At 33.9% G+C, this 25,666-nt stretch overlaps 1 protein-coding gene, 2 non-coding genes and 1 pseudogene across 3 annotated transcripts; 2 read left to right on the top strand and 2 right to left on the bottom strand.

The window, feature by feature from the left end:
- Nucleotides 1-8,695: 8,695 nt before the first annotated feature.
- LOC113772701 lies at nucleotides 8,696-8,785 on the top strand. The gene has a single exon (XR_003468660.1). It is a non-coding gene; the product is annotated as a small nucleolar RNA R32/R81/Z41 (small nucleolar RNA).
- A 71-nt stretch (nucleotides 8,786-8,856) lies between these two features.
- Nucleotides 8,857-8,953, top strand: LOC113772700. Its single transcript, XR_003468659.1, has one exon. It is a non-coding gene; the product is annotated as a small nucleolar RNA snoR31/Z110/Z27 (small nucleolar RNA).
- A 4,124-nt stretch (nucleotides 8,954-13,077) lies between these two features.
- Nucleotides 13,078-17,519, bottom strand: LOC113771770 (annotated as a pseudogene).
- Nucleotides 17,520-20,811: 3,292 nt separating this feature from the next.
- On the bottom strand, nucleotides 20,812-22,178 carry LOC113772196 (transcription factor bHLH162-like). The gene is made up of 3 exons (XM_027316781.1): nucleotides 21,922-22,178; nucleotides 21,480-21,806; nucleotides 20,812-21,333 (listed from the first exon to the last, which is right to left on the bottom strand). Exons 1-3 carry the CDS (start codon nucleotides 22,048-22,050, stop codon nucleotides 21,115-21,117), a joined length of 675 nt encoding a protein of 224 aa, XP_027172582.1. The 5' UTR covers nucleotides 22,051-22,178; the 3' UTR covers nucleotides 20,812-21,114.
- Between the last annotated feature and the right edge of the window lie 3,488 nt (nucleotides 22,179-25,666).

The following is a 25,666-nucleotide window of genomic DNA, read 5'->3' as shown; positions in this document are numbered from 1 at the left end:
TTATACAGATTACAGAAAATTATGACCAACAAATTCAACAGTTTCGAGAGAAACTCAACAAAATTATTTCTTGACTTTAATTTTGCAGATATGGCTCGCACTCCAAAGGATTATGAAATGTCTCAAAGTAAGGTCCCTACTTCAAATAGATATAGTTTATTTCAAGATTTCCCAGCTTTATCTTATGTTCAAGCAGCTCAAAATCCATCCAACTCTTCAAAAGCACCACAAACCCCAATTGCAAAAGAGAAATCTCCTTATATTATAAAACCCTTGATTCAACATATTACTCTAACTAAATTCAAAGAAGTACCTCCCTATACCACACTCAAAACCCTTACTCAGAGGATTTTCCCAGAAGGATGCTATTGGTGTCCTGATGACCCCCTCAAAAATCAATCTTATTATGAACTGATTTTAGTTGATACTGGATCAGTCGAAATTATTGCAAAACCCAATCCTTCAAATCCAAAGGAAATAGCTCATTGCAAATGTATAACTAAAAAGGTTTGCTCCCCAGGAGAATGGGCCTCTATATATTCAAAAAAGAATTTTTCAGTCCGGCGGATTCCAGAAGGATTCACATATCAGGATTACAAACAGGCCTGGTATAGAGCTTTTCTATACAGACCATTTGATCATTCATGGTTTTTTATATTTCATGAACATTGCCCAAAGGATTTTCCAATTTGGTTCTATCATTGGTGGAGATATTATGGACCTCAACAGGAGATATATCCTCCAAAAGTGTTAATGGGATTTCAGACTTATTGCAAAAAGATTCAAGGAGAAGAATATACTCGTTCAATATTATTTCACAGTGAATTCAAAGTACCTTGGATATTTTGCTGGAGTTTTAAAATTATGCAAGATCTAGAAGCACCATTACCAATGTATTTGGTTAGAGAATTCAAAGTTAAATGGTGGGATGAATTCAAACAAGAAATATGCTCCCAAGAGACAGTACTCAAATTTCTTCAAACAGACGAAAAACTCAAATGGACCATGCATCAATTAGTGACAGTTCAAACAAAAGAAAAAAGTTCGCTTCAAAAGGTCGCTGCCTCTTCAAGTATTCAAAGGTCAAACACCCCTTCAAAAGAAAAAGAGACAGAAGCAGCAAATCCGGCCCAAGATTTTTTCCTTTCAAAAATGATGACAAATCCGGATATGCTTCATGAATATCTGAATTATTTGAAGGAACAAACAAAAGAAGATAAAGGAATTTCAAATCAAGGACTCACAACAGCTGGATCTACTACGGCAGAAGAATCTTCGTCGTCACCCACTCAACATCTGACCCTTTTGGTGGGCCAAAAGAAGAATTACACTCTAATAAAATGTTTTTAACCAATTTAAGATGTCCAACTCTTACAGATTACAGATGGTACAAAGATATGTTTTTAACATATGTATTAAGAAGACCTGATTGTAATATGTCATTTTGGAAAGAAAAATTTATCACTGGACTACCAACTTTATTTTCTCAAAGAATTATGACTAATTTACAAAAAGAAATGGGTACAGATATATTATCATTGGAATGAGTCACTATGGGACAATTATTAGGATTTATTAAAAAAGAAGGATTAGCATTATGCACAGAATTAAAAATGCAACAGAAGTATGGATCACAAAAACAAGAAGTTGGATCATTTTGTGAAGCTTTTGGTATTCAAGGTATTAGATCACCTTATGCATTAAAAAGAAAATCTTACAAAAAATCTGATTATATTAAAAAAGGGAGAAGACAGCCTTCTAGGATTTCCCATGAACCCTATTATAAGAAATTTAAGAACAGATTTCAAAATAATAGAAATATTACTTGCTGGAAATGCGGAAGATTAGGACATAAAGCTAATAATTGCAAAGTAAAGCAAAAGATAAATGAAATATTTTCAAATGATTTAGAATTAAAAATGCAACAGAAGTATGGATCACAAAAACAAGAAATAGGATCATTTTATGAAGCTTTTGGTATTCAAGGTATTAGATCACCTTCTGCATTAAAAAGAAAATCTTACAAAAAATCTGATTATATTAAAAAAGGGAGAAGACAACCTTCTAGGATTTCCCATGAACCCTATTATAAGAAATTTAAGAACATATTTCAAAATAATAGAAATATTACTTGCTGGAAATGCGGAAGATTAGGACATAAAGCTAATAATTGCAAAGTAAAGCAAAAGATAAATGAAATATTTTTATACCATCTGCATGGTCTAATTTATTAAAATCTATTTTTCTTTTTAAGTTTATCATATTAATTTCTCCTGCCATTTGTGAATGTGTGGGTGAATATTCACTTTTGTTTGTCTGTATTATTTCTGGAACAGGACTTTTAAACTTATAATTCGTATCTTGATTTTGAACTGGTTGAAAGGTTTTTGGAAAGTCTGTCATAGAATGCCTAGGAGGTTGTGTATATGAATAAGATTTGTAAGAACTAGAGGGTCTTTCTCTAAATGAAAGAAATTGTAATGTTACCGTTCCATCGACTTCTTCAATAATTTGTTCTATATTTCGAGGAATTTGTGGATTTGAAATTCTTGTGGAATAGTTATTTCATTCCATTTTAATTTTTTAGGAGTAAATACATTAGATTTTTCTGCTTGTAGTTCTAATAAAACTGTTTCATCTTTTGAACTAGGTACCATTATACATTTTGGTGAAATTTGAGAGGATAATAATTTAAAATATACTTTATAGATTATAGCAAAATTTTTACAATTTTTATGAAATTCGTTCCCGTGTAAGTGAATATCTAGGACTAATGAATCCATTATTAATGGGTCTGTCATCTCTATTGAATAGTTAGGTGCACAATTAAAATAAATAGGACCATTACATGTGTTAGTTTGAATTAATGCTAATAAAGAGCTTTTATATCTTTTGAGTCTTTTATCTCTTAATGCCATGAAGATTGGGGCATCCACCCCCATATGAACTAAGGGTTTTACGGCTACTTGTACCAAACCTATGTGAATATATCTATATCCATTATTAATATATTTTTGTAATGATTGATCATTTAATAAATGTATAGTTTGAAATTGTTCGTTTACAGATCGAGTTTTCTCATGTATTTTTATAGTCATTGCTACTTTGAAATCAAATAATCCTACTTTGTAAATTTCTTCAATTTTCTGTTCAGGTATAGTCCAATTTGAACTATCTATTTCCATCTTAACTTCATTACTTAATACCAAGTCTGAATTTTTTGAATCAGATCTAGTCATCCATCGCTTTAATTTAGCTGCCATATTTGCTAATTTCTTCTATTCATCTATCCTATGGGAACACCATAGTCTTATGCCGGGAACACCAACTCTCTAGGCTTACCAACGGTCTCACTAAGTCTCAATGGCTTACCAACACAGCATAGAAAATAGTCAGAATATAGCATAGATAGTAACTATAATTAAAACAATTTCTGACCAGGCACTGGTACCAGAACCAGCCCAGGCATGAACAGAAAATTATAGTAGGAAATAAATAATTGAAATCACAGGTGTTGAAAGAAAATGAAGAGAGGGTTTTGAACTTACTTGTAATTAAAGTTCTTGAATAGTTTGTAATTAAAGTTCTTGAATAGTCTTGAGTTTAGGAATTAGATGAGCGTGGGGCGTGGAAGCGAATGTGAATGAAAGCTTTTTGATTTTATTGGAGACTAGGAGAATGTTTACAATAAGGAAGGCTCAGATCACATAGATTGATCGATTCCTGTCTTTTGAAATCCTACATCTATTTATACATGAATTGAAAATGCTCATTTCATTTTCATTTTATCTTTTTATCTTCGTAATCTTGAAATCTTCTTCTGATTGGATGGAGCAATCCGTAGCTTTTGAAATGTTGCCAACCATCTTTTTGAAAATTAGCTTTTAGTAGTCATACGGATCTTGTGCGCATGGCCCACCAAAAGGGTTAGATGTTTGAGTGGGTGATGACGAAGATTCTTCCGCCGCCGTAGTGGATCCAGCTGTTGTGGGTCTTTGATTTGAAATTCTTTTGTCTTCTTTTGTTTGTTCCTTCAAATAATTCAGATATTCTTGAAACATATCCGGATTTGTCATCATTTTTGAAAGGAAAAAATCTTGGGCTGGATTTGCTGCTTCCGTCTCTTTTCCTTTTGAAGGGGTATTTGACCTTTGAATACTTGAAGAGGCAGCGACCTTTTGAAGCAGACTTTTTTCTTTTGTTTGAACTGTCACTAATTGCTGCATGGTCCATTTGATTCATGCTTTTGGTATTCAAGGTATTGAATGGATTTCCCATGAACCCTATTATAAGAAATTTAAGAACAGATTTCAAAATAATAGAAATATTACTTGCTTTCATTTATATTTTGCTATAATGAATCAAGCTATACCAAATGATTTAGAATTAAAGGAGAAAATATTACTATAATCAAGTAATAAAAATTTAAATAAATAATCCCAAACCAAATTTAAAATAAATTAAAACGCCGTAAAAATGTTTTATCCCAAACCAAATATAAAATAAATTAAAACAGTATAAAAGTAAAAAAATAATATAATACATTATTTGTCCAAATATATAATTTCAATTTCACACAAGTTAAATGAATTCATTTAGAATTAAGTGATAATGCCTTTGGAAAAAAAGAATAACTTAGTTTAGTTAGATAAGATAATTTTTATGTTTATTAAATTTTTTTTAATTCGTAAACGGGTTATCGAGTTGTATCAGGTCACCCACGGGTTGACCCGAATTCGACCAGTTTTCTTTTCGGGTCCATCGGGTTCGACCCGATTCTGACTGAACCCGCGAAACCTCAACCCAAACCCATTAATTTCGTGTCAGGTTCATGTCATGTTTTCAAGTCGTGTCGGAAATTGCCACCCTTATGAAAAACTGACAAGAACTAAAACTTCATCAAACCAAATGAATGCACTACGAATCTGTATAAATTTGAGAAACCAGGAGTTAGTGACAAAGTGATGAAAGTAAAGATTTAAACCCTTAACTTTCTACCCCATAAAACCAAATCTTTTGTGGTGGCCAATAGATTGGCATTTGATCAGAAAACAAAGGCATCCGGACATAATTGCTTCTGACAAACTAATAAAACTTATGTGTCAAAAAACAAATATGTCAGTACTAGTAATGTCAAAATGCATTGTATAATTTAGCTACAATACTGGTGAAAAAGACTCATTTGTACACCATCAAAGATCAATATAACAAATAGCTCAGAGAAGTAAATGGAGGTTGAGCATGCAGAGTTGTTACAGCCTTTCAGTCCGAGTGGACAGTACCTGAGAAGCTCGGCCATATCACTCGGCGTTATTGCCGTAATGGAATCAGAAATTTCGATAGATGACTCTATGGCAATCCCGCTACTGAAGGATGTCTTCTTACCAATCAATCCCCGATTTTCCTCTATGACGGTAGGCTTCCTAGCTTTCTATCTTTCTCATGTCAAATTGGGAAATTGACAGAAAATGGAAATCCAGATTTGTTCTTTTGTTTCTTCTTTATTTCTGTATTACACGAAACACACATGTACTGGTCAAGAAGAATATATCTGCTTATTCTTATACAACCTTAATTTGCGCCTCGTACCTTTGACAAGGAAGTATATAATGGAATAAAAATTTGTTCAAGAGACTAGGTCTTTAACTTTCTAATTTAAAGCTTTCAGCAAGATGCAATCTGCATGGCTTACCCCTTTCTCCATTATCTAGAAAGTTAATCAACAAAGGATTTTGTTGAAATTTACTTTACTTGTTGAAATCATTTTACTTCATACACTAGTAATTTGCATGGGGTGCTAAGTTATATAAAAATTCCCTTGTAGAAACCTCAGTTCCTATAGATTGTGTGTAAGTTATATATGCACGTTTTCAGTACTTTTGGAGTGTATAGAGATATCTCCATCTTAATGAAAATTTTATACAATCATCATTTATTTCCTTGGTTCCATCTACCGGTAACAATCTCTTTTCATTTACCGTTCTTGCCTAACCGTATATTATATTTTAAATAAATTCATATCAAAATCACTCAATGTTTCAATATAAAAGATAGTATGGCCTTATTTGGAAGACAAGTTTTTTGTCAAGTTTGTCTGCTACAAGTTTTTTAAATATTTTTAGTTACAATAACCTCAAAAATTTTTTCAAAGTTTTTAAACTATACATTTCAAAATATTCAAAAATACATTGCCTACCATTAACATTCCCTTCACGTCAGTTTAAGACAAAGTTCAACGGTGCCAGAGCAAGTTTTAACACTACCCTTAAACTTCTGCCCTGTATTTTTTCAAGGGTCTTCAATACAATATGTGACTTTGGAGATGGTGTTCTAATTTCTAAAGAGTTCCTTGTTACAAGATGATTGCTCTCCAATTCGATCTGGTGAAGAAGGCGTGGACTTTTGGCCAACGACTATAACCGCCATGGCATTTTCCCTTGATCATACCAAACAAATCAAGGCCAAACCTCAAGTGGTATCATTTATTGGACTGTTATATCTTGACTTACTCACTCCTGCCTTGTCTTTTTCTCGTCCAACTTTTCAGAATTTTCATTAAATTGTTCTGGTATATTTGCACCAACACCTTCAACATCGTAATGACCACACACAAAAGCATTTCAAATCAGATGTGCATGTTTTTGAAATGGGATAATTGCAGAAACCTCCCCTGAGATTTCTGACATTTGCACTGACCTCCCCTCTAGGTTTAGAAATTGCATTCACCTCCTCTAAACAGTAACAATTTGTTGCAGAGACCTCCTTGACAGCTTTTGTAGAAGTGAGATAAGAATTTTCTTCCAATTTTGCCCTTACTTGCTTGATAATTATTATTTGCTTGACAATTGCTTAACTAATTATCTAATTAGTTAATAGTTAAAGTAATTAACTATTAATTAATTATCTAATTAACTATTAACTAATTAACTAATTATTTAATTAACTAATAAACTAAATCTGTTGTTTGTCCGAAACTAACAAACTATTTGCATGTTAAACTAATTAACTAATTAACTGCTTAACTAATTAACTAATTAATTAACTAACTAATTAACAAACTATTTGCATGTTAAACTATATGTAGTACGCATTACCTATTTAAAGTATCGGCTCTTTATGACTATTTTACTTTCAAACATTTAATTTATGATAAAAATATCAATGTTTGTAAGTAAAATTCAAACATTTGTTTGGATAGCAAGTTATTCCAAATAATATTTCGCTTGAATTATAACCACATTTTTCAACCCACCTTCTTATGTTTCGAATCATCTTTTTTATCTCATATACATCACATTATAAAAAATATTACAGTAATTATTTCAAATAATATTTTGAATAATACTTTGTCCAAACAAATCTATAACTGGAATTACCCTAGTACAGGCCTTACTCTTATAGTCTAATGCAATCCAAGATTGGACCCCCCCCCCCCCTCTCTTTTCAATCAGTCCAAGATTGGACCCTGGTACTATCAGCCAGGCAACTGTAAAAGTGGTTTTGCATTCCTATGGAATTTGACCCCCTCTCCCTCTTTTAACTACTATTTTTTTTTCCTTTGAATCTTGTTTCAAAAATTGATGAAGTTGATGAAAATCAGTTTAATATATTATCCTTCATAGTTTTCATTGATTAGGGTATTTGTTTAATGAAGTAATTACGGAATGATCATGTTGGGGACAAGATTATATATGCAACAAGTGAATCATAAGTCAAGCGCAACGAATAGTACGGTACTAGTAGTAGTGTTACTCTACACCAGAGCCATCGCAGGGTACAAGTCAATAAGCGAGACAGTCAAAACTAATGCAGAAATTCCATGGGGAAATCATTTCGCATTTTTGCCTCTTTCAATTCCTAAACTATATGCAAATAAGTCATCAGGTCCCTCAGCTTTGTCCTGGATGCACTTGAACGCGGATGATTCAGAGGCAAAGGAATTCTGCTTCAGTTCAATTGACTGGTAATAATGAGGAAAGTTGCAGGGGCCCAAGGTAAGTTCAGTAGGAAATGTTAATCCTTTCTTTGGGTATAATAGCGGAAATTCCACTTTTGACCTTAGAATTCTTATATGCCACACTTTTTTTTTGACTCAAAACTTGTATTTTTGTGATGAATCAGTACCGGCTAAATAACCGATCTAGACTCGATTTTGATCAAGTTTGAGCTTAAACTCTAACTGCTTAAATGCATAAGAGAATAAAAATGGAGTAGGTTATGAAACCATTTTGAATTTCAGGCCCTAATCGTCATCTCGAAGTTGTTTATTTATTTATAAATAAATAGAATCATAAATATGATTTCACCTAGAGATTAAGCGCAAACCTTACTTTTAAATCAATTTTCAAATTTTTAAGTAAGGCAATTTGCAAGAACAAAATAAACCATATATGTCGGCTTTCATTTTGGACATATACTGTAGTACGTTGGACTCATCGGCCCAGTCTTATTAGTTAAAACTCAGAGGCCTACTCCAATGGGGCCACCTTCTCAAAAGAATCATTTACAGCCCCAAGCTGTGTTAGGGCTCCAAAGTCCATCTGTATAAATTCCCCTCCTCTCGTCGTCTTCAGATCTCCACCTTTAGATGTCCACTGGTTCCCTGGAGCTAAGCTCGGCTGCTCAGGTATATTTGCTCGAATATTTAAGTAAAATATTTTATTTTTACAAATTTTTTTCTTATATATTTAAGGGAGGATGAATATGATGAAAGTTATAGAAGGTATTGATGAAATTTCTTCATTTGATTTATAATAGCCTTTGCTACGTTCTTTCTGATTCGTTCTCCAAATTCTTCCTCTCTTTTTTTTTTCGTATTCCTTTTTATTTTTATTCTTAGTTTTGATTATTAATAAATCATACAGATGATGAAATCTTAAAATCTTAGGACACCTTCTGACACAGTTTGACAATGCTGTGTATGAGAAAAGATTTTAAATTTTCTGATGTTTGATGACCACTCAATTAATTAATTTTATGGTTTTTTTTCTGGGCTTTTCTACGACGTCGTCTCGCCTTTATATCTGTGTTCGGTGGTATGTTTATGGAACGACGACGATTGTTTAATTGGGGCGAGCTGATTGATACAATAATGCTCGCAAGTCTCAAAAAGTTATTATGATTGAATTCGTCAAAACAAAGCGCTTCTTCAGTAAAAGCGGTTGAGGCTTCTATAGGAAGAATCCCGCTTTTCTGAAAGAGTCGCGTTCTCATATCCTATCGCCTTGGGGAGCGGAGACTCTGCTATTACCTCTTGGGATTTGCCATGAGAAATATATTCCCCCTTTTTTCTCATGAATTTATTTGCGATATTTAATTTGATTAGTATTTTGCTATAAATCGTTTTTATAAATTAAAGGGTTTATTCGGAACTATAGATGGTTATGCTCCCTCAATGTGCTTGAGTACTAATATTGGTGTAAAATTCAAAAGAAACAAAAAGGCCGAAAAAAAAAAAGAGAGTTTCTAATGAACAGAAAACATTATTATTATCTTCTAATTCATACTTTAAATGAGTTAGAATTCTGTATAGAAGGGAACAAAAAGCGAAAATTTTAAAAATTGTCAACTGCCCAAGTTACACTATCCATTTTCCAAGTAAACAAAAACAGCTCAAAAGATTAATTCCTAGTGTATTTCATTGGCCTTCTCTTATAATTGCAGAATCTTATTCAGTACAATGTATTTAACCAGGTCAAGGGGTGCCATGGTTTAGCCTCCACATTGATTTAGTGGCCAAAATTAAAATTTCAAAAATTAAAAGTTCTAGATTCTAATCCCTTTATTTTCTCTCTGCCTCTTAAATCTCATCTCTTTTTAGCTGAAACTTTTTTATTATTATTATTTTAAATTTTAAATTAGTCCAGATAAGTTGAATAAGATTTTAAGATTTTAAATATTGTTGAATAAATTAATAACATAAATGATCAAGATACCGAAGTAAAAGAAATTTGCTTGAGTTTAAAAAGACCTTTTAGCCAGGTATTGAGATCAATTGTGATAGGATGCATGTCAAGAGATCGAATCTCCTTAGCTACGTTTTCTCTTCAAAATTTTCAGGAGCATGGTTGAACATTGTTGAAGGTTATTTAACTCCTTCTGAACCTTTCAATCGATTAAATAGGTCCATTCCTTCCCCTTTCCCCTAATGTTGGACTAATTCTAAAAAAGTTATGCTTAAAAAAAAAGTATCTAGATCCGATTAAGAGATTGGCATGCACATACAACTGCATAGATTATATAAATTAGATAGCCCCCTGGGAGGAGGGATGGGTTAGATGGTGTGGAGAAGAGAGCGAGTGAGCGGTTCCAATCTCCCACTTACACTAAAAAAAATAAAAAAAAATAAAAAAAATAAAATAAAATAAAGCCCTCTAAACGTATTAATTTGCCACTCGTCTTAGCCAAGAATTTCCATAGCCTCTAGACTCTCTTGAGCCAAAAACTACGCCACGCTATGCTACTTTTTCTGGGCTTGTGCCTCCGTGGGTCCATGAGGTGATCCAATATGGGAGCCCAAATTTTTCGTTTCAATCGCTAAAGCCCACCCAAAAAAGAAAAAGTAAAAGAACAAAAAACCTTGGATGACAAAGTTGTAGTCGAATACATATTGTCCTTAAAAGGCTGTACAACTATTAGAAAGATGAGTTAGTGATTGAATTTTTTTAATCCCTTGTTATACGATTTGGAGTTTTCCTATAATCCTTTCCTCCTTTTTCCTCGTACAATTTGGAGTTTCCATGTAACCCTAAATATAATACGATAAATTTCAAATCTGACAACCAGATCTGAAATGAATTTGGATCAAACAACAAAATAAGGATATAAATAGAAAATTCTCATTAGAAATTTTTAGGAGAATTTTCTCACTAGGAACTCCCAGGAGAAACAGCTAAGAAAACTTAAAATCCATAATAGGGACCCCACAGTGGTCTCCCTTCAGAAAAGGAAGGCCTTCCAAGAAGACGAGGAAAAATAGGGAGAAATTAGAGAAAAACAGAGAGAAGAGTTAGCTACTGATTTCAGCTTACGGATCCAGAATCCAGCCAATCTGGATTATTGTTCAAATTACTATAAGTTCCATCTAAATATTTGGGAAGTCAGCCTGCAGTGTTAGCATTTGTCATTCTCCGCTAGTTTAGTTGTTGCTCGTATATTTAGTGGTTTTGTGCTTGTAATGACCTATCATGGTGATGTGTTCATCTTGCACACTAGTAATTTTGGATGCACGCTCTGCTTTTCATTGATGATTGACATTGCATGTGAATATCGGTCTACTAATATTAGAGCAATTACATGAACTTGTATAGAAAAACAGGACAGGAATCATATTACTCATATTGATCAAATGCAACATGATATGAATCCGGATGTCAAGCTATTCAAGAAGATGGTGATCCCGGGTTCAACTCTAACTCACTTATTCATGATTGAGTCTGATTCATGTCATCATTTATTAGTTGATTGTTTAAGTAGTAGCTATGAATAAATCTAGTCCAAGATCTCATGTTGAAGTTGGGTTGAGATTCATGGTAGATTGTCATGTTGAGATACATTTTAATTGAGTCGTTTGTGTAGAGGTCAAGTTTGGCCAGCTTAAGTTTCCATTAGGGCCGATTGAGCTTTCTTGGTTAAGTCAGGAATAGAGTTAGATTTGTCGTTGTCTTCTTTTTTTTTTTTTTTTTTTTTTTTTTTTTTTTTTATCGACACAGGAATATCCGGGTCAATCCTTACGGTTAGATTTGTCGTTGTCGAGGCTATAAAAGGTTCACTTTATGCGTTTAATAAACATAAAACATTACGTGAATTTTGAGAGTTAGCTATCATATATGAGATCTAAAAAGGATTGACCAATTACGGCAAAGATCGCTTTGTTAAGGATACACGTGGGAACGCACCATTGGGTACTATTTCGAAAGGAGGATCTATCGATTGTACTGAATTTTCTTTTGGTTCCTGTAGTTTTCATCGATCCAAATTTTAGTAGTAGTATGGTAGAAGTTTGAAGATAACAGTCACAAATTTTAAAACATTAATATTGGGCTCGCTTTTATTTTTTCTATATGCTTATTGTTTGCCCTTAGGGCACCAAATAAAAAATTTTTGCTTTAATGTAGAGTGTATTTGGTGAATTTAATGAATTTTACAAATCATATAGAATATTCAAACTTTTTCGTCTTGATCAATGTCTAGAAAATAACAAAAAGATAAAGTGCTTAATGTTTATATTGGAAAATTTGTTTGAGATGTTTCTCTTTATTTGTAAAGTATTTTGTCTGATTTTTATATGTTTTGTTAATCATTTAAGACTTTAAATTTTTAAATTTTTTGTGTCCAAATTATGAACGAAAACAGTTGAAGATTTCTCAGCCCATTAGAAACTTTTAATTTTTCATTAGACATGGTGAGTTTTCAAATTAAGGAATTAAATGGTTTGTCATGACAATTAAGGAACTATAACAAAAGAGCAATTTTGGAAAAAAAATATTTTCTTTCTCCCAAAATGAATTTTTTACTCTAATATTTTGAAATGGGTTGACAAAGTTACAAAATGTTGAAATTGGGGAAGGCAAATTATATTTTTTGAACTCTAGGGGTGTTAAATGATATTGTCACAAATCTTAGGGCAGGTTCCTGAAATTATCCTTAAATAAAAGGCCACAATTCACGACGCGTAGGAAATTTTTGCCTCGTAACCAGAGCTACTCGACGTAACCACACTTTATGGTCCCACTAGGAGGGGATCACCGCGCGATGCACGGTGTTAATTTCATGTTGCCCAGAAAATGCCCAGATTTTCAAGTGGAGATATCATATATCGTATGCATTGCATTTAAGTTATTTGGTTATAAAATGATTAAGCTTTTAAATAAGCAATGTTGTAAGAAAATGCGAGTAAATAAAGGTTTGCATCTAACATGGTGTCGAGAAAAAGATCAAAAAGAAAATAATTGAGGCGAATAAAATTGAAACTCAACAGTATGATTTTGCTTCATGTAGAGATGGGATGAAGTGTTGGGAGAAGTAAATGGGAGATTCAAAAATATTAAACAATGAGTAAACACTACTAATTTTTTCTATTATTCTGTGGAGGATTGATTATCTGTGGTGTTCTTAAATTTACAACGAGCATTAATTTTGATGTTGTTCAATCGTTTCTATATTGTTCATCCAATTCTTTGCATGTAACATTTTAGGGATGTAACAAGCATTTAATGCCTTTCTAAGAGCTGCCTTTCTTCATTGGCAGCACACTCCTACATTGAAGGAAGAAACCAAAACAGAATCAAACTTAAAGCAAGACCACAACTTAGAGCAGAAAATAGGTTCAAGTGGAAAAAAAGTCAAATCACCTTAAACTTCTTTTCTAGATCAGATAATTGTTTATCATTGACTGTCTGTGATTCTTCTACAATTCGGCCTAATTGTGAAACATGCGCATCCAAAGTTTTGAAAAAGTTGGCAGTTATTTCAGCAATTGACCTTATTGTCGTGACAGCTCTTTGATGAGCCTGCAGAAGATGTCAATGTGAGTAACATTAGCTGGTTCTCTCAAATTAGATCAGAGAATGGAAAGTTATCAGGCCAAGCATGTTTCTTTAGTTTCTTAAGCAAATGCCAACCTTACGTTGCTGCTGTGCAAATGCAATTAGTTTGCTCTCCTGACCGTGAAGACTATTTTGAAGATCATTCAGCAGTTTATCAACCTCTGAAGCAATACTATTGAAAAGCTGCATTTTTTTGAACATTGATCAAGCAAAAGATACAGAGGCAAATCATGGTTGTAACATTCAAAGTCAAGAGATACTCACCTTAGTCAGGAAGATGAATGCCCAGAGACCTGAGAATTTAGATGTCCAAAAGTTGACTGTGAATTCCCATCAAGTTCCCCAGCTAAACTGTCAAGAGATTCTATACCAGAACCATACATGGTTTTCAACTACTCGAGGCGGCTTCGAAGCTCTTCAGTAGCCTAGCACACAAGAGAGACGTGAATGTATTGACAAACAATCTATGCAGATACAAGTTTATGCTATTTCATGTATACAATACCTGTGTCTTTGTGGATACAAAAGACTGCATATCTTCTTCCATATCCTTTAATTGTTGCTCTTGTTGTGTTGCTGAAGCTGTCACAGTTTTATGCAAGATGCGAAGCTGTTGCGTTAGCTGTGATTGGAACTTCTGGACAAGAATTCTGTTTCCATCTTCTATTTTGTCCTTGTGCTCTGGATAAGCAATTATGCATGAATAACAACATTAAACTGCATGGTTTTGGGCATAATACATCCTTATTCTGTTTAGATCACTAAGCTTAGCATACAAACCAATCTTAACAAACAAATTGGAGACATCTGATGCAGCATTCTCCAGTTCTGTTTGAAGATCAAATGCCCGCTCCATAAGTGCTTTCTCTGGTAGAAGAAGACCACATGATGTCAGAAAACTGTTCTAATAATGTCTTGATGGATTATAGAAAGATTTCTTTTACATGATGGATAGTTGTTATTAGTACATAAGGTGAGAAAAAGCAAGCAGAGAAATTCAAAAACTTAATTGTGTCTAGCAAAAAAAATTCAGCTCATTGTGGGCCTCTGTCACTCTTTTGCGTTTCCTATTTAACCAAAGGCAAGTTGCACAAGTAAACAGACTAAAATATTGAAAGTAAAGGGACCTCATATCACCAGTCAAACTGGAAAAACTTAATTATGTCTATCAAAAAAAATATTCAGCTCATTGTGGCCCTTTATCACTCATTTCTGTTTCCCATTTACCAAGGCAAGTTACACAAGCAAAAATTATGAAATGGCCCATGTATATAACATCACAGATCTCACCTAGATATTACTGAATATTAGAGTCAAATAAGAAGGAAAATTGCTTAGGAGACAGGAAAGCATTGCAGGCTAGCAGATCAGATGCAACAAAAAATCATAAATTGAAAAAAGTTATTAGAATGACTTGGTAGCCTAAGTAACAGGAAAATAATAATAGATGCATTATTTATGCAGCAACATTAGCATTTAGGACTATATGTGAACAACTTTAAACTGTGGTGAACATTGGCCTCACCAGACTTCAGAAGATTGGCCATCAGATACTCCTTTTCTTTTATTGTGGCATTAGCTTGTCTAAACCGTTCCTCCAGATCAGCCAAAGCATGCTCAGTTTCCTGCAGCATTTTCTAGAGCACAACAAAAATATAGTTGTGACATCATGAGCAAAAGAGGGGAAAACAAGACGTACTATTATGAGGGCAACAAAATAAATTAATTTTATCTCAGTTTTGTCAAGTTTGTCACTTAACTCTGCTGTCAATAGCTGTTGAGATTTGTAAAGTTCCTGAAGCACCACAAATTGCTGCTCAAAAAGCATAACGTGTAATCAATCAAGTGTTGCAAGTGGCAACAAGAAAAGACAAGCTTAAAGATTCATTTCTCAAGCATACCTTGTCCCTGGATTCCACATCAAGCTCCATGCGTTCTATCTTCTCAGCCATTGCCTGAAATTAGAAACAAAATTACTAATTTTCAGGGGAAATTTTCAGGTAATACATGTCATCATCAGACCAAATGACCAGATTGGGACCTTTTTCTCGGCTTCATCCTGCAGATAACGATCTTTTGGTATATAAATCCTGTTCTTTTCTCTAGCAGCATACACCTCTGATGAACATAAGATTGTTAAATAGATTCAATGCAATATTGTCACGGCATGTGCAAAATTATCTAATGTGCTTAACCAGTCTGTAAACCAAAAGATTTCTGTATTTATGGAAGTGTACACAACACACTTGCATGAACAGACATAGACAGAGCAATCAACAAACCTTGCTTTAGTCTGTCAATTTCAGAGTATAGATCTTTAATCATTGCAGATTTCATCATCTTCTGATTAATCTGAAATCGCAAGCAAACCAACATTTTTTAGCAGGATATAAATGAAGACAGTCACAAACCCTATGAAGGAACACAATGGGAGAAACATAGAAGGAAATCAATACATGTAATGATGAAAGAGCTTTAAGAGCTCTTAGAAAGACATGTAACATTTTAGGGATTAAATGCTTCTAGAAAGCTTTAAGAAACCACCATAACTCATAATTTCTGTCAAACAGCACTAGAAAAAATGTTTACAGAGGAAAACATTGATGTTCATGCCTATTTTTAGCTAAAACCTAATAAAAAGGTATTCTGTCAAACATTGATGTTTACACAGGTATGAGCCAAAGGGCTCTTATAAAAAGGGAAAAACAAGGGAAAGAAAGGCTAAAGCACAGGACTTATATAGCAGCAGAAAAATGAACAGAAAAGCATAAAGCAGGCAAACGGACGAGCAAACCTTGTAACATTTTTTTAAGGAATGCAACATTATAAAGCTACTTTAGGGCAGACATAATCAGCACGAAGGAGGAAAACGTTCAAGAAAACCTTGTAACATTCTAGAAGGGTGTAACAACATGGACCAAATGTTAATTGGCAAGGAACAAGGCAACAGGCAAAGCAAAAAAGGCAAGCTTATGCAGAAGGGAGAATAAGTGATGGCACCTTAACCTTAGATAGGCAGAACAATCCTTTGGCAGCCAACAATAGAGCAGGAGGAAAAAGGGCAGAACCGCCTTCTGTATTAAACAAAACAACGAGAAAAAGAAAGATTAAGAGGATACAATGATAAAAGAGCTAATGAGCTATAGCACGCAAGAGAGAATGAAAGGGGAAAAGCATCAGGGAATCAGGGGAAAAGGGGTAAAAAGCATAAAACAGAACGCGCGAGAAGCTTACCCGCACAAGCTAAGAAGCGCAGAGCAGAAGCTAAAACAAAAAAATAAATAGGATTGTAAGCACCACTGACAGGAGAGAAATGGAACACTGAGCTAAAAAGATGCGCACAGGAAATCAAAGATAAATAAAGCAACAGAAGCAGCAAAAATGGGGCGTAATGCAAAGGAAGTAGCCAAGGCAACAGTAAGAGTTCAACGGGGCATAAAAATTTAGGGGGGAAAATCAAATAAGCATGACAATTCCAGACAACAAACTTACCAGGAGGAAAAATGTAATAGTAACAGGGCAAGTAAATTCGAAACAAGAACGCAGGAAGACAGCAACTCCGACAGAGGGAATAAGGGAAAGGAAAGAAATGAGCTAACAAGACAGTGGATAGGAGCAAATAGATGGAAAGAAAGAAAAGACCAGCGAAAACAAGGCACAGTTACCGTGGAGCATAATGGCGGTAGCTGGAGGAGGCGGTCTCAGAAACACAGGAGCCTCTGCATACATCGGAGAAACAAAGTTTCTCAGTCCTTTCAATCAGAGGAAAGAGAAAAAGTCCGTTTTTGGTAGCTCTCCAAACCAGAGCTAAAACTCCTTCTCAACAAAGGACAGAGGCAAGCAATAAGCTCAGCAACAAACAACGTTGCATTTGTTTTTTTAAAATGAAGGGCAAAATGGTAAACCCACGCAAACCCACATTGAGCCCATCACCCAATACTTCGCATCAATCAAACCAGCACCAACCGCCATAAGCTTACTCAGCAGGTTAGCCGGTCCTCATTTTCGTCTATCGGACAAAGAGCAGGAATTGTAGTGCTCCTCCCAGCGGACAAAAGAAAGAATCCGAAGCCCCCTCCCAGCGAAAGCACGCGAGCCTCACGTGATGGAGGACGACCCTCCAGCGAATAAAATGCAGCCACATCAGCACAGCCACCACAACCCTTAACGAATCCTTTCGCGCTTTTACTATATAGGTAGATTAAGGCATAAGTTAGAGCTTTCTAAATTAAAATTCCCAGCAGGCTAAGAACGGGAAAAGATTTGACAAATTGAATAGCATAAATGAGAAATGAGACTATGAGGGCTCAAATTATAGCAGCCTAATTTGTCCAGGGCAATAGGAGACGCTATTACTTTCTGTCTGCAGAGGAATTGGAACTAATGCTTGTTTGAAGGAGATTCGGCTAATGTTGTGATTAAGGCACTGCAAAGGCAGAATTAGATACCAGCGAGTTTGGTCGCCTGATTGATGAGCTACAGGCAAATATGCACAAAGAAAGAACACTAGAATCTGGTGTAGTCCTATCTCTAATTAATTAATGGCTTGTTCTCGATTGATTATTTTAACTGATTATAGATTCTCAATTTAGATAATCAATTTTTGTAATGTTCTCGATTATTTATGTATTCTGATTATAGAATTTTTAATGATAAAAAAGTTAAAATTTATAATTACTCAAAAAATAGCTTGTGCTGATTTTGTTTATAATCAATTTCTATAATCAGATTTTGTAAAATCTAAAACAACGGAAACAAGGCTTAAGGGATCAACAGCAGGCCAAGTCATTTCTTTTTGTTGAACATATAGCTTGATCTGCCTAACTTATATTGATCTTACTCTTGTTTTCTTGTCGCCAATTATTTCTTTAACTTTAGTCTGCATGCTAAAATTGGAAAATAATTTAAAAATTGAATAACAACAATGAAAAATGAATTTATGAAGACTTATTTGAATCCCCAAGCTCCATATTGAGGGCAACGTAGATGGGAAAAGAATTTAAATCCACAGGCTCCATATTTATTCCATATCTTCAAAGGAAATTAAAGACTTGTACTGTTAGAGTCAGGACTAACTCCACTTTGCACCCCTTAACTTATATTACTTTTTCATTTTACACTTCAAATTTTAATTTTGGATACTTTACACCCTAAACTCTTAATTTTGGACAATTTGCACCTTAAATTCTTAAAATTATCCCAATTAAGTCCAATCAATAATTACATTATCAAAATTAATGAGGTAAAAGATTATCAAAATTGATGACAATGTACCATTTTGTTATAAACGCGATCCTTTAGCATCTTTTGACAACTTTTAGTACTTTGTCATCGACTTGCATGGTTTCAATCATTAATATTGTTAGCAAAATTAATAACAATATTAATGAGATGGTTTAAATTAATGATAACGTATTGTTTTACTTTTGTCACGACATTATGGCATCTTTTGACCATTTTAGGCATGTTATTGTTAATTTGTTGGGTCCTCTATGCCACTAATTTTTTAATTTAGAAATACTAGTAACTTTCTATCCCAAAATGTGTTACTTTTCACCTGCAAAATCTATCATTGGAATATTTATAGCTTTCTTATCTCTTGAGAAACGATCCTTCAACTAACATGCGTGACTGGGAAGAAGTTTATCAAGATGCTTATACATGGGCCATTAACAAGAAGACATGGGCACCTTTTTAGCTCCTTTTGCACAATTATTCTTGAATGAATTGGAATGCATTTTGTTTCTTCTAGAATTTCTGTACCAGCCAGAGAATCTTTCATTGCTTCTTCAAGGCTCTTGAACCAGATTCTCTTGAAGCTTGAAGGGTTTTATTTTTTGGTTAGTTTATTAATCATAACAGAAAAGGCATACAAGTAAAGGGATTATACCATAGGAGATACAAAATTAACATACATACCTGAAGTTTGGAGTAAGCAGATACAAAAGCTGCATACGTGAAGTTTGAATTTTGAGATTGGCTACAACAGCAATTCTGCAGTAAGGATCGAGGAATATGGCTGCTGAAAACAGGAGATTTTTGCAAGAATTAGAGCGAATGAGCGTTGCAAGCTAATGCCAATTAGAGATTGATGTTTTTCTCTTTTTTGATTCAATAGCAGAACTCTCTTCGGCAAAATCAACCAAGGTTGGATTGCTACATTCAATTTTATTCAGATCTTATTCATCTTCAATAGCAGGCTAATGATTTCGCAGCTTTCGCTACATTTAGAAATCCTTCAGTTTTCCTTGGGAATTTTATGAGAACTGGAAATTAGTCACATAAGGACGCATTAACAAGATTATCTCAAATTCAGTTGGAGCTGCGATTTCAAGATTGTGGAAGATAATCTTACATGAACTAGTTATTGTACTCCACTCCTGAATCTTGATCAGTAGTGGTTCTGGCAGAACCAGGTGATTATGATGAATGATCAGATACAATTTTGTGACGAGTCTTCTAAGTTTGAGGGGCAACATAAACTAACACAGGACTGATTCACTGCTTATATGCATACCTACCTACCTGACACTAACTAACAACCATGGTTTATAATCGTGTAATATTAACACAATTCAGATGTACAAATGATTCTTCGTGTCAAATCAGATTCGTCTAACTATTTTTACATTTCAGTTCATGTCAAAAGCTTTGAAGTTGCAACTTAGGCCTTATTCAGTCCTTATTTTGCCGGCTGCTCGCTTACAAGTAAAGTTATAAATGTACAAATCTAAGGTCCTGGTGTTGAAATTGAACATCAGTATTTGGCAGCAAGGATTGATGAATGTGGCTGCTGCCAAAGTAAGAGATTATTGCAAGAACAAGAATGAACGAATTGCAAGCTAAATCCAGTCTGCAGCCATCCTTTTCTCTTATCTAATTCAATAGCAGAACTCTCTCGGGCAAAATCAATCAAGATGACTAGCTACTTTTGATTTTGTTCAGATCTTATTCTTTTTCAATGTCGGGCAAAAAGAATTTGCTACATTTCCTTTAGGATTCCTTGGGGATTTAACCAGAACTGGAAACTATTCATGTGACGATGCATTAAAAGATTTTCTTAATTTCAGTTGGAGATGTGATTTCAAGATTGAGAAAGATAATCTTGCATGAATTAATTAATCTTTTCCACTTCTGAATCCTCTTATGTATCAATTGTGGCATTATCATATGATTATGATGAATGATCACATACAAAATTTCTGAAAAGACTTCAAAGTTTGAGAGGCAACATAAAATGACATAGGACTGATTCACTGCCATATGCATACCTGGTAACTATTTTAAGAGCCATGGCTTGTAAGTATTGTGAACTTGTTATCTTATCTAATAAAAAATTCTAACATACAAATGGTTCATATTGTCAAAGTCAAATCCCTCTAACTATATCTACAGATTAATTCATGTCGAAAGCTTTGGAGTTGCAACTCAGGTCTTATTCAGTACTAATTTTGCCGGCTGCTTGCATAGAAGCAAAACTATAAATGTACAAATCTAAGATCCTTGTATTGAAATTGACCATCGTTATCTAATTTCTTATAGTAAAATCTCACTTGCGCGCGCAACTTTAAAGTTGCTGCAGAAAGCAAAACTGTCCTGGTGACATCAACTCAAGAACGTTAGAATTTAATATATCAGGTTCAATTTCAAAGTCCCACGAGTCTAGTCTTGTTTCAACCCACGAGTCTAGTCTTGATTCAACTTCTCCATGTGAGTATCCATAGATCAGTTCTTTTAACCTCTTGGCAACTGCTGTTGTTTCAGTCCTCGATGTTGATATTCCACCCTACACATACATGAATCAAACAATCAAGAAACTCAGTTTTTTAGCTATGCCATTTCTTTTCTCAATCAGCATTGAGAAAATTGAAAGATGATAAAGAATTACAACAGAATGGCTAGATCTCACTAGTACTTTTACTGAATACTAACCTTGTCATGAACTACTTGGAGCACTGAGTTTCCATTGCTGGAAAAGTTAGCATTGACAACCTCAAAACCTTCTTTGCAAAGCAGGCGAATAATGCCATAAAATGAAGCTTGTTCTTCCAGCCCATTTAGCAGAATCACATCCATATTAGGTCCCATGTCATGAACTTCAACATTAGTTATCTTTGTAGTCTCACTTGTAGCGCCTGAATATGGTCTTTTTCCAAACAACAGCTTCTCCTTCTTTTCCTTACATTTCTCGAGCTTCTTCTCCATGCTTTTGATGTAATTTATCGCTTCGTCTATTTGATCAGGCACTGTCAAATTTTCCTGCATTCAACATATATCAAAGTCAGTCCCTTCTGTGCATAATCTTTTTCTCTTTAACACATATAATTAGGAATATAACACCATCTGAATTGAGGGGTAAAAACTAAAAACAGACCTTGGAGCTGTCACTTGGAACAAGACCGTAAAGCCGAGCATAGAGATCCTTCATGTGACTTCTCCTATTTTTCTCAACAATTCTTCTTTCCATTTTGGGATTTGAAGGTGAAGGATGAAACCTCTCCATATGTTCTTGAATTGGAAGTTTAGTTAGGAACCGGAAAGCATTTGAAACTTTCAATCTTGAAAATTGAAAATTGTTGAAGTTCCTTTTGTGCTTGCGGTTTGGTTTTTATACTAGCTTTTTCTTAGTGGCCAAAGAATATTGCGACTAGCACTAGAAAGTAATGGGATTTCCAGCAAATTTATAGCGTCAAAAGATAAAGAGACATGACGAAACGAGTATGAAATCATTAATTGATACGTCACTTATCATTCATCAGCCGGCAAGTTGGAAAACAGAAGTTTGAGTTCACTCTCGCTTTTTCCCAACTATGAGTTGACTTTTTTCACCACGTGTTGTTTTGGGTAACTGCGACGAAGAGGTATCCTAGGACCCTGGTTAAAATGAAAGTTCCCGAATCATTCAGCAATTCCTCTGAAAATCCTTGAATTCGGTTAGTATTAAAAACAATAAGAGACAAAGGATATCTACCTGACGCAGGATTAATTACGAGGGATAGTGATAAAAAGTTTGTACCCACTGAATATCAACTCTATTATATTATGTATACTTAAAGAATGTTATACTTCTTTTGTCATATTTGGAATTTTAGGGGAAAAAAAAGGAAGAAGAAGCATATTTTTATAGTTTACTTTTTCAATATACTTAAACCAATGGTTGTGTTTGGATTGCTTGTTTCCATCGGAAAATATTGTCGTTTTCCGTGATCACATTTCCCTATCACCTTTCTCCCTCACATATATCAAATCGCTACAGTAATTTTTCCATGAAAAATGACGGAAAATGCAATCCAAACACAAAAGTCGGGGGATGATATCTATTTCTTTCTTTTGTCATCTCTTTCACTGTTGGCGTCTTTAGATTTTTATTTTAATATATATATATATATTAAAATATTTATTAAAATACTAAAAGAATGTTATACTTCTTTTGTCATATTAGGCATTTTAGGGAAAAAAAAGGAAGAAGAAGCATATTTTTATAGTTTACTTTTTCACGTTTTAAACTAAAAAAATAAGTCAGGGGATGATGTCTATTTCTCTCTTTTGCCATCTCTTTCACTGTTGGAGTCTTTAGATTTTTATTTTAATATATATACATATATATATATATGGTTGTATCACAAGTTGCATAAATCTAAGGCTACTTTGGCTCTGCTAAAGTCAATAGTTGTAAACTTTCTGTTTGATTTTCAAACTTGGCCCCAGATTAGGTCACAATCAAAATTTTTGTCCGATTCCTGATTAAAATTTGTGGCATGACTAAAAGACACGACTATGGCAACCATACCAAACACATCATCAATCACCATTTGGTTGGAATCATTTCAGGGGCTTCATAAAACAAAGAAAACAATTTTCCAAGCGATTTTGTGCTTTTTTTTTTTTTAAAGTGATTTTGTGTTTATTCAGCCAATTGAATCAATCACACCTGAATTTACTTGCAACAATAAGTTGAAGTTTGACTGTTAAGTGCTCAATTTAAGAAAACAAAATGCAAAAGGTGAGATTTTAGAATGCCCCAAATATATCTTTGAATTGTCATATCATATCATAGATTCAAAGGCTACACTGATGATTATCTATATTTAGAAACTGGAATCTTATGAATACATCTTTTTTCTCGCCAAGATTCAACCAGACAAGCTTTTTTCGCAACAACTTGTAATCTGAGTGTTTATTTCAGAATTCCTTCTGAGAGTAATCATGACTAATTAATGAAACAAACAGTCCGGAAAGATGGTTGGAATCTTGATTGTGGTCTAAATGTTAGATAAATGTTCAAAAATTGAACAGAAAAATTGAGAAATTGATTTATTAAGGGCTCAGCCGATGTAACTTCATCTTTTAAGGGCTAAATGCTTTTCGATTTTGGGTCCGACAATAGGTTGTGCAATGACTCACGAAGGCATTACATGTCTCATGCAAAAGAGGTAATGAAAAAGTCGCTATTAGATTAGGTGTATGATGTGTTAATGAAAAGTTAGTGGATAATTTTTCTTCACGAGCTCACTTTTGTCACCAAAAAATAAAGTTCAGTAAACAAAATTTTTAAAAAAAAAAATCAGTTAAAACTTATAAAATTCTCGAAAACGAAGTCATGCGCAAGAAAATAAAAACATGCAAATTTGTATTGGGATGAAAATCAGACAAGCAAAAGGTGAAATGATATGTATCAAGTCTCTGTTTCTCCAGTTATAAATTTTTTTCACTTTAGCATTAATTAAAAGAGCAAATTTGTTGATTGGAAATTGATCACTTTTATTCATTCACACAAATTTTTGTCTTGACTAACCTGGATGAATTTCGTGGAAAAGATGCAATGGCTATGGCACAACTGAAAAGGGTATTCCATAGATTCGAATTTGTCTTCCTTCCGTGTCAATACCACGAACACTAATGCAAGACTGAAGACTCCATGGTTCTCTTTTTTTTTTTTTCCAAAAAAAAAAAGCATTTATTTGACTCCATGATTTAACTGTTACTTTTTTCATTCTCTTTTAGAATTTCTTCTTCTTCATTTTTGTGACTCCCTTTTGGCTTCTCCCACTCCCAATGGCTAGTCAAACTGCCCCTTAGCATGAAATCCACGGTCCAAGTCTTGCATTCTTGTTGAGTAATTTGATCAACGTAAACTAAGCTAAAAACTTTAATCAAGCCACATGAAAACAACTCAAAATTTTTTTTAAACTCTGATGAAGCTAAAATCTGCTCCTTTTAAGGCCTAAGAAGATGATATTAGACCATCAATATACTATTGTTGGTCAATAATCTTCAAGGAAATAACGTATCAACTGCCTTTTGCATTTGAACACCTTTATTTTAGCATGAGCACCTCTGTCTGTCCCTAAATAAAAAAAGAAAAAGAAAAAGAGCACTTCTGCATTTTCCATAACTAGAAATCCAGTGAGCCAATAGTAGTCAATAGTCAACAGTTGAGCTTTTACCATTTGTGTATTACTGGTTTTGTATTTTTCTATTGGTTGCAAATGAGACGAGTCGAGTCGAGTCGAAATTAGATCTAATCAAGTCAAGATTTGATTTAATTTTATTAAGCTCAAGTTCTAGTTCTACTCAAATTCGAATCAAGTTCGAGTTTAAACAAATAAAAATAATTATTTTATTTTTAAAAAATAAATAAAATAATAATTTATCTTAACAAATAATAAAATATTAAGAATATATATAATTTTATTATTAAAATTATATATATATTTATACATATAATCGAGTCAACTCGCGAGTTAACGAGTTGGAGTTATCTTTAAAATCAAGTTCAAATTGATTAGTTCGAATTCGATATTGATTGAATTTAAATTGAGTTTTGATTCAAGTTGCTCGCGAGCGGCTCCACCGGACATTGCCCTCTTCTATGCTTCGATTTTGTCTTTGTTCCGTGTTATTGACGCTAGCACCAAGGCAAGAATACTCTATTTTTATTCAAAGTATGGAAGACCAATGACTTCAAAATTCAAAGTTTTACTTTTCTTTTCTTTTCCCTGTCTACTTTTTCTTTTTCTTGTCTTTTTCCCCTCTTTGGTCTTTTCACAACGTCATGATTCATGCCTAGCATCAGTGGCACAGCCACATGCAATCAAGTGGGGTCAATTGACCCCACT

This window comes from Coffea eugenioides, chromosome 5 (assembly GCF_003713205.1).
Source record: "Coffea eugenioides isolate CCC68of chromosome 5, Ceug_1.0, whole genome shotgun sequence".
In the NCBI taxonomy this organism is placed as follows: Eukaryota; Viridiplantae; Streptophyta; class Magnoliopsida; order Gentianales; family Rubiaceae; genus Coffea; species Coffea eugenioides.
The sequence above is the reverse complement of the archived record's forward strand: the minus strand, read 5'-3'. Positions and strand labels throughout refer to the sequence as shown.